Here is a 14,813-nt window from a genome sequence, read left to right on the forward strand (position 1 = left end):
ATTTATTGCATTTCTCTGCAGGCCACTTTTGACTTTAAATCATATTTTAGAGTGGGATCACTTTGAGTCTGCATACTTGAGAGAAAAAAAAACAACTTTAAAACTGTTCTGTAGTTTGTGTTTTGTTTTGACACAGCTTCAGACTGCCCCCTGGTGGACAGATGCATTATAGCATGTACAAGGAATGATAAAACAATGTCTAAGTGAGAACATTGACGCAATTTGGGCAAATTACACAAATATGGATTGTATTGTTCTTGCTAAAATAAATATGTAACAGCACATTATAAAATGTGAATGCAATACATACTAAATAATAATAATAAGAACAATGGATTGGATTTATCTAAGCTTTTCCAGATGCTCAAAGCACTTCCAATGTATGTCCATTATTCATTCACTCCTCATTCATACTTGGTGACGATAAACTACTGATGTGGCCACAGCTGCCCGGGGCTTCCAGTGCGAACCTACTAGTCTGACCATCACAGAGACATTCATGGGGTAACGTTGGAGGCGGGGAGTGAGGTGTCTTGCCCAAGGACACAACTAACTGGGGGAGCAGGGATCGGACCGCTGACCTATTGATCATTGGCTGACCTGCTCTACCGCCTGAGCCAAGTAAATAGCCTGGGTAAATGTTTTAACAGCATATTACAAAATTGAATGCAATGCAATATGTACTGATAACACTTGTTTACATAACAGATTCAACTATCCCTTGTGCTATCCTAGGCACTTTCACATTGGGAGTGAGGACATCTAGACCCCACAAGACAGTGCGCTGAACTTTTTTCTTCAATGATTTGTGATCTTCAGTGGTTTCCATGAATTACAGGAAATCCTCTTCACCTTTATCCACCTTTGTCATGCTAGGGAGAACACATCAATGGTCATCTTGGCCCCATAGGACAGCACAAGGGCTAGATAGGTGCTCAACCCTTGTGCTATCTTAGATGACCCCACCCTTACATTGACGTGTTCTCCCTACCATGACAAAAGTGGATAAAGGTGGAAAGATTTCATGTTATCCATGGACACCAGTGAAGATCACAAATCATTGAAGAAAAAGGTTCAGAGCACTGTCTAGTGGGTCTAGATGACCCAACTCCCAACGTCAAAGCGCCTAGGATAGCACAAGGGTTAAGAAGCTGCTTCACCCAGAAGTCAGCTGATTCTCACTTCCAGTCAGGAAGAGCTAGAACATCCTTCTCCCTAGAAACTGGATGTAAGTAAATAGCATATTGTGTATAGTTGTAGTTGGATGTCTGTCAATGTCTAAGTCTCCTACTTTTCATTTTTTATTTTCTAATCAAGTCAAAATTAGTTGTCCAAAGTTTGATATATTTATGTATAGATGTTTGTCTTCTTTAGTATTTTTAGTTTTGATTGCTCGAAATACCCCAAATCCAAATGAATTGATGAGAATTTTCAACTGTAATATGTTTAACTTAATGAAGTTGGAACATTAAAACTGAGCAATATGACTCTTAAAATCATCAACTTTTTGACGTTTTGTAATTGCTTACCAACTTTAATTATGTACCAGAATCTGCAAAGACACATTAAATATTCATTAATCACGACTTGCTCTGAAAATCTTTATTCATAATAACACTTAAAAAGTCATCCAAGCAGTAAGCAAGTAAACAGTAATTAGATCAAAACAAATGAATGTGGAGGAATGAATGCAAACAAATTCAAAGTTCTGCACTTTCAGGGGTTTAAGTTGCATTTGAAAACTGTCGAAGGACACCTGGCACGGCTTCAAATGGAGCAACAACCTGCAGAAAATCGGCAGCAAAACCTTTTTTTTTCTTCTTTTTTTTTAATCAGTAAAAAGAAAAGAATTAGAAAATAAATGGCGTAGAGCCACATGCAAAAATATATGGAGTGATCTTACAAATGTGAAGTGGTATTATGAGGGAAATCACACAGCAGTGCAGAAATTACACCTTTACATTCTCTGGTAACCAAAGTAAACAAATGTGAGGCTGATGGCTGAGATCAACGCAGATCTAAAAGGTTGGCAAGTTTGAGTTAAAAAAAAAAAGAATCACAGCAAAAGTTGGATGTGGATTCGGACAGTAAGAAAAACATCAACATTTGATGTTTCAACTGTCATTGAAAAACTGAAAAAAATGTCGGTCCCTTTTTAAGTTGTGCTAGCTTAAATGGGGTGAGGTCTTCCCTTCACAGAGTTCAGACATGAAGCTTATCGTGAACCCAGCACAGTTGTTCAATCGGACATTCCTCCGTCAGATTTTCATACCGGCAGCGCTGCAATCTGTACAAACTGTAGGAGCTTTTGTCTGGACAGTTGTGATATGTCTGTAAGAAATACAGCTCTGTGAAATACATAAAAACACAGAAAGAACTTAAATTATTTCTACAAGCAAATATATATCTATGGCACCTTTCTCAAAGTAGAAAAAAAAGATCACCCAGTTAAGCCTGTGTTAGTTGGTGAAGTAAGGATAGACAACTTTGCAGGTTTGACATTCCATGGAATGTGGCTGTGTCCCAGCAAAAGTCACACAATCCATCATCCACGAAAGAAGGGGCTCTAAGACTTGCAGAGGGAGTCACCCAACCAGAGGGGTCAGCTGATGCACTCGAAGGTCCCGCTACTCAGGCAAGCCTGACTGATGCGGCGCTGGAGGTAGGTACGTAGGTACGTGGTGGCCTTAGAGGTGGCGAGGAGGGACTGGGTCTTAGGCAAACCACAGTGACATAGTTTAAGTATCTTACAGGTGTCGTGGCGTTAAAATGGCAACACACTTTGTTGTCCTTAAATGGAGCAAGCTGTACTGTTATCATTAAATCTAAAAACAGAAAAAAATAGCTGGTGAAGATGGAAACTAGTAAAAAAAAATAAAAAGCACAGGATTTGATACTTTTACTTGACCACAGACGATATAAATCAGTGGTCTTCAGGCTCATTGACCACATGTTCTCATTATAACAAAGAGAATCGGGTTGTTAACTACAAGACAGTTAGAAAAATATTCACCAGACGGCAGCTTTCATTCCTTTAAAAAGAGATCCCCCGGCTGCTGTCATGCAAAAGTATTATAAGTATTGCAAACTTGAAAATGATAACTGGGGGGAAAAGGACATTGAGATTATTTAATAGTATAAAATCAGAAACGCTTAATGGCTGCCAAGGCCAATTGACAAAATAAAAGGCAAGAAAGCGGTGTCTGCATTCAACGGCCACAGAGAATCAAAGGAGATTTCCAAGAACACGTCGCCTTGTGATAAAAACCAAAACTTTACACACCATGAGGGTCGTTTATGTCTCCACACAAAGCTCGGTTCAAGAAAAGAGCCTGACTGAACACACGCGGCGCAGCATACGGATCTGCTCTATCAGTAGATTGTTTCGATGCAGGAAATAGTGTCACCCACTTTCCCTTTACAACTACTGTTTTATACGAGGACCCGAAACAAGAAGCATCTTTAGACAACTTTGAAAGGGGCGACAGAAACCGCTTTTATTCCAAGAATTACTGAGACGGGAGAAACGTAACCCAAAAAGCCCACCGTGCTCTGCAGGAAAGCCACATCTGCGTCTGACCATGGTTAAAAACAGTCCCTCTGGGGAATTGTGCGTGCATAAAAACTCGTTTCCGTGGATGTAGCACTCTCTGCGCTCTGGTTTTAGCTCTGAGAGAAGTACTCCAGCACGAGGCGGAGGTGGCCCAGGCGGTCTTTGAGTGAAGTCAGTGACAAGACAGTGGTTTGATAAGCGGGGTCCAGCTGGAGGACTGACAGCAGCCACCAACACCACGCCGGGCCGTTGGACAGGGCCTGCAGGAAGACAAGGTTAAAACAGTAGTGTCATCGAAATGCTCTTTGTATGGATTTCCACCAGCAACTGCAGATTAGAAGCCAAAAAGTTACAACTTAAGATGTATTTTGATTTTAGAAACATTACATCGCAGGAATTTAAGTCTGTCTGACATCTTTATCATCACCATTCTGGCCCGTAATCACTAAGATTCATTTCATTCATTCATTTTTCATTCATGATGAATGAATGAAGGAATGAATGAATGAATCACTAAGATGCTTCTATTTATGTAGATAAAGACATCTGTTCACATTTGATTTAAAGCCTCACTCTACATATCTTTTGATCAATTGTAAAAGCATTCCCAGTAGTCTTTTAATTATGCCACCTTTAGCCAAAGGTTTAAAAACCTGTGTCTTTTTCTAGGACATAGTTTCTAAAGACCGGCAGTAGTTCATTTGAAATTCCACTTTCCCAATTACGAGTTGTGACCATTGGCACATGGCAACCCTGCCCTCCTTCCCCTCTCTGTTGCCAAGAGAGCTCGTATGCAGGAGCTTGTAGCTCGCCTAGCAATGTTTTTTTTTCAAACAGCATTTTCTTCATCTGCTCCTGATATACAAAAATTTGAATAAAGAAATACTTAGAAGTGCGATTTTGAGCATGATTCTCTCTTTATATGTTTTCTGTCATTAGAAACAAGTCAAAAGAACATGTTACAAATCCAAAAAATTCAATTTTCATCAGAGTGGCTCTCCTGATATACAAAAATTTGAATAAAGAAATACTTAGAAGTGCGATTTTGAGCATGATTCTCTCTTTATATGTTTTCTGTCATTAGAAACAAGTCAAAAGAACATGTTACAAATCCAAAAAATTCAATTTTCATCAGAGTGGCTCTTCAAACCTGAATGTCTTCCTCTTTTTCAGGCAGTCTGCCGTGCTGCCTGTTGATCTGCTCGCGGGTGCGGCTTCCCAGGCGCTGGTACCAGTCCTGAGCCTGCTGGTACACGCTGTCGTGAAGATGCTGGAGAAGCTCCAGCTCACTTCCATCAACCTGAGGCAGAACGGGAACTTCAGAACACAGATGATGGCATTGTTCCTTGGCGTGCAACTAAATCCTGGTAAAGTTAGTCTTAAGTGAAACCTGACTAGGGCCGCACGATATGAGGAAAACTCGCGATTTGCGATGTTAATGATCAATATTGCGATGACGATCTAAATTGGGATTCATTAACAAATAGCAAAAAACATCACATATCTTAAATTATACTCCAAATGACCGTCCTCTACATAAGAGGTGAGCATCTAAAATAAAAGGGCTCTTGATTGATTAAATACTTCGAGCTGCCTTAATATCGTTTTAGCCCATTAAAGGTAACCGCTTATTGCAGTTTTCATCGTGTTTTGCGATATGCACATTGCACAGCTTGATATTGCGATAATGATAAATTTGCGATTCATTGTGCAGGCCTAAGCCTGACCTTAAGGCAAGGCAAGGCAAGGCAAGTTTATTTGTATAGCACAATTCGTACACAAAGTAATTCAAGGTGCTTCACAAAACAGAAAAATGCATTAAAATCACAATACATCGTAGAAATAATCAACGTAAAATTTACTTTAAAAGAAAAGAAAAGAAAAAAAAAAAAGATAATTGAAAATTGATTTAAAAACCTTAACGTCCTCCAGGAACTCGATGTCTGCTGTGTGATAGCCGTCCCTCTGGCCTCTTTTGAGCACCCTGAATCTGCTGCCCCCTAGAGTTTCCACGTAAGAACGACCGTCAGGCAGCAGCTCCAGATCAAGGATCTCCAGCATGCAGCCATAATCTGCAAATCTGAAAGTAAAAGATAAAAACACAAAAATGAAAATTTTTATTTAAAAAATCTCAAATATTCATTTTTTTGTATTTATTCTTTGGTTTAAATTGAAGTTCCATTTTTAAACAAAAATATGATATTAGAATCATTTTGGAGTAAAAAGTGTCAAATATTTTACTTAGTATTTAAGAATTAATAATATTATAATGTTTTACACTAATTTCCTTACAGCTACTATTTACTCATGTATGATAAAAAACATTATACAATAATGTATCTGATAGGAAAGTATCAGGAGGGGGAGAAGAATGCACCGGCAGACTTCTAAGCTGAAAGCTGAGCATGATGCTGTTTTCCACCCCCTGTGGGTCACCCATGAGTGATTAAGCTTTGCCCTCAGCTCTGTGCTTTTTGCTGCACTGCTGACAATCCCATCAGGCTCCACTGAGCCCGCTGTGAGCTTCACAGAGAGGAAAATGTCAAACATGGTCTCTACACCCAAACAGTCCAGTCAAAATAACCACATCACATCGCCCCAACCAGACATGACATCAAATCTTTCATGTGATTACAATTCATATGGTGGTTTTACCTCCGAATATTAGAAAAACAATACATTACTTACAGCTATTCTGTTGTACTGCTTTACCTGATTCTGAATCATGTTTTATTTTGGAAAACTAGAGGATTCTCTTCTTTAAGCAGTAACACATACAACATAACAGCTAAATTAAAAGGCAAAGAGGAAAAATGAAATAACCATTTTTTTGGAAAGTGTCTTTTCACACAAAAGAAAAAGAAAGCTGCACTTAGCAGACTATTCCAGGAGCCCTAACTGTAAAATTGATTTTTTGCAACAGGTTGTTCCCACGCACCAAGCCTGCTCTGCACAGTATGTGGCGGCAGTTCAATCAAGTTAGGACGATGCTGCTAAAAATGTAGCAACATCCACCACATCTTTGAAAATGAGGTCTGACATTTCATCGATCAGTGGTTGCGGGGCCGGCTCTTTAAATTACATCAACTATTGTTCATATCCAACAAAGGAAAGGAGAATAGAAACATCGCAAAAATCCAAAAAGGCCTACCTACACTTTACAAATCATAAAAAATGAAGTAAATAATGAGCTTGGAAGACTAAAACAAAAAGGGCCCCTCCTTCACTGAACCCTGAATTCCTTCGCTCTGGAATGGCTGCAGGTTTGACTTTACTTTATAACCCTTATTTCATCCTAATTGTAGTTTTCTAGACCTGCAGTGATCTCCCATGTTATGCATGTTTGATGCTATTTTAGAACGGACGTTCCCGACATAAAAAAAGGGTGTTTGGCTTGAAATTTATTGATGTGTCCGAAAACAGACCAGTCAGATAGATAGCTTGTGATGCGTACAGGAACACACAAGACTCAAGTTCTGCCCTTATCGGAGTTTTTGATAGTAAATAAGAGGACATTGCAGCAATTTGACCAAGCTCCATTTCAGAATGGAAAAGCCTGAAAGCAAACAGCATCTAAAAACAGATCATTTGATAAGCAAAGATCCGACTTCGGGCAGTTAATATGAGTAATATTTACATTATAAAAGTATATCAAACTCATAGAAAGGGAGTAAAAGGAAACTGAATTTGTTGATTCTATCATAAATTTTAAGACAGAAAAAGCTGAAATGTATCCATAAAAGCAATTGGTAGAAAAATGAGGAGTGCTTGGTCATACCCTTTTCCGTGCTCATAGCTGCACATGCCAAACTTCTTGGTGCCGGTCTCCATGCAGCGGCGCATCATCAGACGGTACCGAGGTTCAAAGATGTGCAGAGGACAGGCCACTCCCGGGTAGGCCACCGTGCAGACGAAAATAGGGATGTCCTTGGTGAGACTATACCCAAGACAAAAACCAGAGCGTTGAGGATAGAACACGGCCACAGGTTGTACATCATTCAACAGCAGGGGGAGGGAATGACACATACTTGGAGAGCTCAGCCATCTCCGCCTCATGGACTTGTTTTCTTTCAGCCAACTGAGACGGGAAAAGCTGGTTCAGGAAGTCTTTAAGGACGATCGTCGGGTTGTACTTCCTGTTTTTCAGGTACTTAAACAAACAAAAAAAATCAGTTAACATGCACAAACAATTTAAAAAACGATCATTTGTTTATTGATGTCAACCATTTGAGTGAGCAAATAAAAAGGCAGCTAATTAGAGATGTTCTTTTAAAGCGAGCGGCTCGATTTTGTATTTGTTAAAAGTGTCACTGGTGGCGTATCGAGCGCTCGCTTCAGATGGCGTATGATCACGTGACTTTCCAAATGAAGCTACATTTCATCACTCGCGTATTGCCGAGGGCCAAAAATTTGAACCAGTTTTGAATTCAGAGCGGGGTTATTCATATGTTGTTCTTTAAGAGAGACGTCACTCATCCTTTGCTGAGGAGTCTCAGCTAGCATTGCTGCTGTTTTCACGTTGCTTTATACACCGGGGGGGGGGGGGGGGGGGGGCATTTTGGTCAGTTTGGTAGAACGTTTCATTTATGGACATTTGTAAGCAGACTTACTCATATAAATTCATTGATCCACACATCAGCACAAGGATTTCACTGTTCTATTTCTTTTATGAAATTTGGTATTTTAAAGAACAAATATATTTTTTAAACCAATCTTGTAAAGCCAACTGTATTTGCTTTACAATATTTTATACATGAAATCATGTTGGAAATCATAAATGTTTTATTGCTACACATGACTTATCGCACATAATGACTCTTTCATGACATGCTGGTCTTTTTTGTTCCATTCTGATGCAGTTTTGTAGTCTGGGCCAATACATGTCATTAGTTTAAGTGTGTCAACTTCTTCACAACCCTGAACCATTTCAATACAATTTGATTCAATGTGGTTCAGAAAGCTTTGGTCTCTCCATCACTAGGGCAAATTCTTTACTGTAACTTTTAAACATATGACATCAGAAAGTCACAGAGTGTAGGACAACATTTTGGAACTTGGTGAGGGGTAGGAATTTTTGGAGGTACCTCCTGCAGAGGCTGTTTACAGAGTGGACAGCGAAGGTTGTGGTCCAGACTCCTCTCAATGCAGTTTTTGCAGAAGGTGTGGCCACATGGAGTTGTAACCGGATCAAAAAACAACCTGCAGAGCACAGACATGACTTTTAATTTGAAAAGAAGTACATAATTCTGACTGCTGTGCTTTGCAATAGAAATACACCAGATATATATCCTCAACACTAATTAAGCTTTTAAGAGAGGCTGTTAAGCCCATAGCTCTACTAAAGATTTGATTTATTGGTTTATTTCAAGCATTAATTGTAGACGATACAAGAAATCACAAAATATATAGCAAGCTCATTTCAGAAATAAATAAATGGATTGATTAAAAAATATAATAATGGAAATGTATAAAGATGACTTCCTCTTAAGAGTGTAATTACTTATTGTCATAAATAGACACGGGTCACATTAGATTCCTTTAATATAGTGATTAAGTCAAGTAGAGTTTGATTTATTGCTTGAAAAGGACTGCAAAGAAATCATTTTGTTTTATATGTTTGCATAGTTGTCATAATCCAGATCAATTGCCATTTTTTTTTGTTAAGTAATAAAATAGATTATCCTGTGAAAACATTCTTTCATCATTTCAGTAAAGAATAATATGATAATATGAGATAGATTCAACTCTACCGGAGGCTGACCTAATGCAGAGAGGACACTCAAAGTCCGACACGGTGAGAACACTTAGCCTTTCTTCTGAATGCTCCTTGAGTTCACCTGAGATGATAAAAAGAAACACAATTCAATGCATCCATGCAACTGTCAGAGAGTTTGTGTTTAGAAAAGATATCAACTGCAAACTACCTGTAAATATTCATGAACTTAAATCTGAATCGTGTGGACATCCACTTAGATTTAAACAGAACCAAATGAGTGTTTATACATGACAAATGTGTGTTTCCATGTTTGTATGTTTATGTATAATTATATGTGCGTATATGGGTATGAAACTGAATGTGTACTCATTAGAGAGGTAACAGGACTGCAACAGATTCTGGTTTTAGTAATAAAATTGGTCAAGGAAGTGAGAATTTTAAAGGCTTTTATTTGTTCTCACTCCCTTTCGGATATTTTTTGTATTAATTTTTATCTTGTTCTAAGTTTCCTGTTAATGTATATGTCCACAATAAAATATCCTCATGATCATCAAAGGGGCATGGGGTTATGTGTGTCACTTTAAAGCTGCCATCATAGGATTCTGTTGGTTAGGGGAACTGGACTCCAAAAGAAGAACCTCTGAAGTCCAGCAGAATCCTGGGATGACATGACCTGTATGACTGAGGATTTCCAGACAAAGCTTCTACTCGCTAAAGGAAAGCCGTTTGCAATATCAAGTATTATTCAGGATGAAGCACAAATGTATCTGTACTTCTGCAGTGCCGCTCCTCCTTCCTCATCATCTCCTCATCCCCCTGTGACGCAGGAAGGAAAGAAACAGCGTGGCAGAGGCTAAGGCAGCATTCGGAGCTGGACCCGTGGTTCACCTTGGAGAAGAAGAAATTCTGTTTTTTTTTTCCCTCACTTCTAAACCCTGAGGTTAACATTGAAATTGAATTTACGGGTCCTGTGTGCAGCTTCACCTGTTGCGCCTCTCTCCTCTCCTGGAGTGGGTGTTTGCCTTCGCTTTGCGCCGGCCCCTGGGAGCTGCTGAGGCTTGTGATTGGACAAGAAGCCTTCAGGTAATCTGAGACCACCTGCAGAATGCGGGGCACATCTTCTGGCACCGCTACGCCCTCGACCTCAAGGATCTGGAGCCATTCAACATCCATTTAATAGTGCAGAGAAAAAAAAGGTAAATATGAGGCAGGTGCAGAGGTGGAGTGGTTGTCCTCTAATTCAACAATTGCAGGTTTAATTCCCACGTTTTTTTGCATCCTCATGTATCAAACGGCCCTTGGGCTCCTGGTGGTCTGGCTAACATCAGGCTGCTAGCAATTTCAGAATGTGGGTGAATCAGTGATCTGAGAGTAAAGAACTTTGGGTACTGAAGAAAGAATAAAGAACTATAAGTATAGGCTATTATTTTTGAAACCATATGATCTTTTTAAAAAAGGGCATCAAGTTTTATCACTTCCTGGTGACCTCACTGAGGACAGCAGACAGTACGGCAAAAGAAAAAAAAAATAATTAATAACATCAAAACAGCTCATGTTATAGCAATTTAATCAACTATCATAAAGATGAAATGAAAAATAAAAAAATATACATGTTTACATTTATGTTTTCTATAATTATGTATGTGTTTTATAATTATTATCATATATTTTTTAAGTTTTCTTTAGCAGCTTTACCTGAAAATTTACTGTTGGTTTTCTTTTACAGTGAAGTTGGTGGTGTGCCTTGTGATTTTTTACCCAGGATAAGTGTAGTTTGGCTCAAAAACACTAGTTTAGGAGGCGAATGGATGACTATGTGAGTCTCATTGTTTTCTGTGTGGCAAGCTGAATCCCAGCTCATCTGCCAACATCATTTAAAGCCTCCACATTGTTCTCTAAACTGTGGTCACATCAACGTGCCTCATGGTGGTGGTGGGGGGGCTTTACCTTTTTGATCTGACTCTTTGCAGGACCAAAGTCGCTGTGGAGTTTTAGGCAATGCTGGAACTGGATGAGAGCTTCCCTCTGCTGACCCATTTCCAACAGCACATTCCCTTTCCGGAAGAAGCCCTGCACAAACACAACAGTGCAATCACAACACAACTCTTTGATGCAAAAAGCATGAATATACCTATAACACAAAAGTGAGCTAGCTTGTGTTACAGTCAGGTGAACTAATCTCTTTTTTATGAAAGCAAGAAAAAATACTTTTGTGTTTTGTTTTAATTACCGTAGTAACAACCATTGGCTGTCGGTGCATTAGCAGTTCCACCCACTAACAGGGAGCGATTATGTGACATTATTTTATAAGCAGCTGTTTGTGTAACACTGACGTAAGGCTGGCAGAAGCAGTAAGAATTTACTTTTGGTTTGAGCCAAATTAGCGGGTAAAGATTAGAATGTAGAATTTTTTTTTATTTATGGTTTGTGCAAGGGAGCAAACACATGCATGCTGCAAATTGAGCAAACAAGTACCTGCAGAGAGAAGGACTCCAGTGCAGCTGACTGAAATATTCAAGACATTTTAGGGAAAGAAAGGAGTCTGTGTGGATTGTCATTCATGCAGTTTGATTACATCAATGTAGTAAAAAAAAAAAAAAAAAAAAAAAAAAAACGGTAAATTGGACTTGGTTTATTTTATTTTTTTATCAATAAAAAGGAAACTAAGTTCACTTGATTACGGTACTTTTTAAGTTAATTCTGTGTAGTGAAACATGATTACCAGAAATGCTTTGGTTGGTGGTTTACTAGATTAAATATTCCACTGTTTGCACTTTAAGAAGATATTTATGGCTATTAACAAAAAAAAAAAAAAAAAGACACTATACTTCTAGTTTAGTGTAAAGTCGCTTAAGCTAATTAGACAACAATTACAGCGAGTCCGGTGACCCAAAAAACCGAGCACTGACCTCTGTCCACTTGGGGTGAAGGCAGCAGAGGTAGTCGAAGTCCGTCAGAGTGTCGGAGAAATGCTGCAAGCCACAGTTTGCCTCAACTCTGAACAGCCTCAAAGTCTTCACATCTGGAGCTAAAGATATATGTAAATATATTAAAGAATGGAGAAAGAATAAATAAAAAACAATAGGATCATTTGACAGATGAGTGAAAATAATGACATCCTGAAAAGCTGAATGACTTGCTATGATGAGTTTCAGTCACAAAGTTATAATAGCGCATATGAAATGCTTTGTCTAACAATAAATATTTGCACAGGCGTGAACACAAAGTTTGATTTGCAGGGTTCATAACTTGAGAAATCATAGGACATGGAATACACTCGCATTTATAACATCTCACATCAGCAAATGTCAGAAATGCTTTACAGGCATTTTTTTTATTGCCTAAATAATAACACTTTTCTGTGTAAGTCATTTTTTTATAGTAAACCGCACTTTGTAACCAATTGCCAACATTTTCCAAAGTGCTGCATTCACTGCCATCACATCATAACAACTTTTGACACATGTTACATCAATGCACCCATGTGCACTCTAGACTCAAAGAGTCAGTGTTACCTAAAGCTGTTATACAAGTCATGTTTATGAAAGAAAAAGACAAAAAAAACAAAAACACACTTTGTGCTTTGAGAATGCTGTCACAACAACAAAAATCTATAAGATCCAACTTCTAGCCTTTGATGGCAATAAAAACAGGAACAAGTAAGAAAAATAATTAATAGAAAGTCAGAGGAGAATCAATGTAACTGGATTATCAGGTATGGAGGTAATGCCTCCACAACCTATGGCCTACCTGCTGTTAGTTACCTGAGCATTCAGGGCAAAAAGTTTCCCCTCATAGATTATTGCAGGAAATTGGGTCACCCCAAAATGCCATTTTATTCCCATCCATGCCCTCTGAGTCATCAGCTGTTATGGATCCTAACAGTTGCTGTGAGATTGACTAGGACAGATGGGAAAACAACCAGATTGGTGGCTCTAGTCTTTCACCAGAACCTGCTCAGGTAGTGGGAAAATGCTCCTAATCACCATGGAGTTCATTATAAATGTCAAACATTATGGAGATGTTTTTCTGTCATTGCACCTGCTGACAGGGTTTTTTTTAATTTTGTTTGTTTATTGTTTATTGCTGCAAAGCAGAGACGGGTGCGTCGCGCGTGAGCCTTACCTAAGCGCAGCTCCTCATTGACTATGCGCAGAGCTTCGGCGAACTCGTTGGCCTTGAGCTTCTCGTGGATTTGGCACTTGACTCTCGTCTCTTCGGGGTAACATTTCTCGACGACGCTGATCAGCAGCACGTTGTTCTTCATGGCCTTCACGTCATTTGGTTTCAACCTCTCTTTGCACATGGGGCATTTGGACGGGAGGTAACCCCCGACGCACCTCCGGCAGAACGTGTGGCCGCACGACATGGTCACGGGCTCACACATCAGGAAGAGGCAGAGAGGACACTCCAGCAGGTCCATGGTGGACGGGTTATGTCACCAAAACGATGTCCCACGGGGAGAGCTTCCTGCTTTTCGTCTAACTAACCCAGACAGGATGACTCTGGCTTTATTATTATTGTTTTACTTAAATTATTATTGCACTTGAAAACGCTTCTGCTCGAATTCGAACCACTTTCTGTCCAGCTTCCCCCACGAGCCTCCGTTTTATCATCTCACGGGTTTAATTTTCGCAAAAAAGTCTTTCACCGACATAGTCGGAGTGGCCACACAGTCTTTTGTTCGAAACAAAAAGCATCTTCCCTTTCACAGAGACAAGACAGGTTGAATTCAAGTAGCTTGCAGTCCAGCAACGCCGCTTTCGTCCCCTTACGGTCCAAACTCCAAAGACAGCACCCCAAAAACAAATTAAGTAATCCAAAGAGTTGCTTGTTTTTTTGTTTTTTTAAGTCTGTGTCCGCTTTTAACCAACGTCGGGAGCCATCCAAACCCAAGGACCTAGGTTACTGTGTAACACCATTACATTACATAAATAAAAGTCACGTGACGCAACAGCGCGCGCTCTGATTGGACAAGAGGATAGCTTTTAGCCCTGTTGTGAAACCCAACGATCCCGAGTTTCATAACACAACTTCGGTGACTGAAGTCCTTTTTTTAACCAGTGTTGGTCAAAAATATATAATACTATAAATTGTAATTTATGTCAATGTAATAGGGATTGTGTTGGTTAAAAAATAAAAAGGAAACGCTTAAAAATAACTCGACAGAGTAGGGAATCCTAGCGGAGTATGACATGTAGGGGGCGTGGCAGCTTTCTAACATAACCCAGTTATGTGTGTCCACATTTATTGATATTTTTTTTTATTCTGCTTTTATTGAACGAAGAATAAATAGTTCTGGTAGTACAATTTCAGTGTAACTTTATTAATATATCCCAGCAACCTGGCGCCTGCCTTTTTAAAGGCAATTGTAAAACACAAATTCAGGATGTCTTTTAAAGACAAATATGCTTCACACAATTAAATTAACTTTGAGGCATATCTGTTCTAGTTTTATTCATTTTTAATTCTCTTTTCAGTTGGAACAACTGCTTGTGATGATCGAATGATGCACTGAGCAGCTAAAAGACCCATCCCCAAAAA

At 39.2% G+C, this 14,813-nt stretch overlaps 1 protein-coding gene across 1 annotated transcript; it reads right to left on the reverse strand.

The window, feature by feature from the left end:
* Positions 1-1,587: 1,587 nt before the first annotated feature.
* Positions 1,588-14,240, reverse strand: lonrf4 (LON peptidase N-terminal domain and ring finger 4). The gene is made up of 12 exons (XM_011480389.4): positions 13,395-14,240; positions 12,179-12,297; positions 11,217-11,339; positions 10,254-10,421; positions 10,043-10,157; positions 9,315-9,390; positions 8,638-8,752; positions 7,582-7,703; positions 7,332-7,490; positions 5,471-5,633; positions 4,704-4,853; positions 1,588-3,813 (listed from the first exon to the last, which is right to left on the reverse strand). Exons 1-12 carry the CDS (start codon positions 13,690-13,692, stop codon positions 3,664-3,666), a joined length of 1,758 nt encoding a protein of 585 aa, XP_011478691.2. The 5' UTR covers positions 13,693-14,240; the 3' UTR covers positions 1,588-3,663.
* Positions 14,241-14,813: the final 573 nt, after the last annotated feature.

The sequence above is a fragment of the Oryzias latipes genome, chromosome 10, assembly GCF_053564925.1.
Source record: "Oryzias latipes strain Hd-rR chromosome 10, Olatipes_Hd-rR_3.1".
NCBI lineage: Eukaryota > Metazoa > Chordata > Actinopteri > Beloniformes > Adrianichthyidae > Oryzias > Oryzias latipes.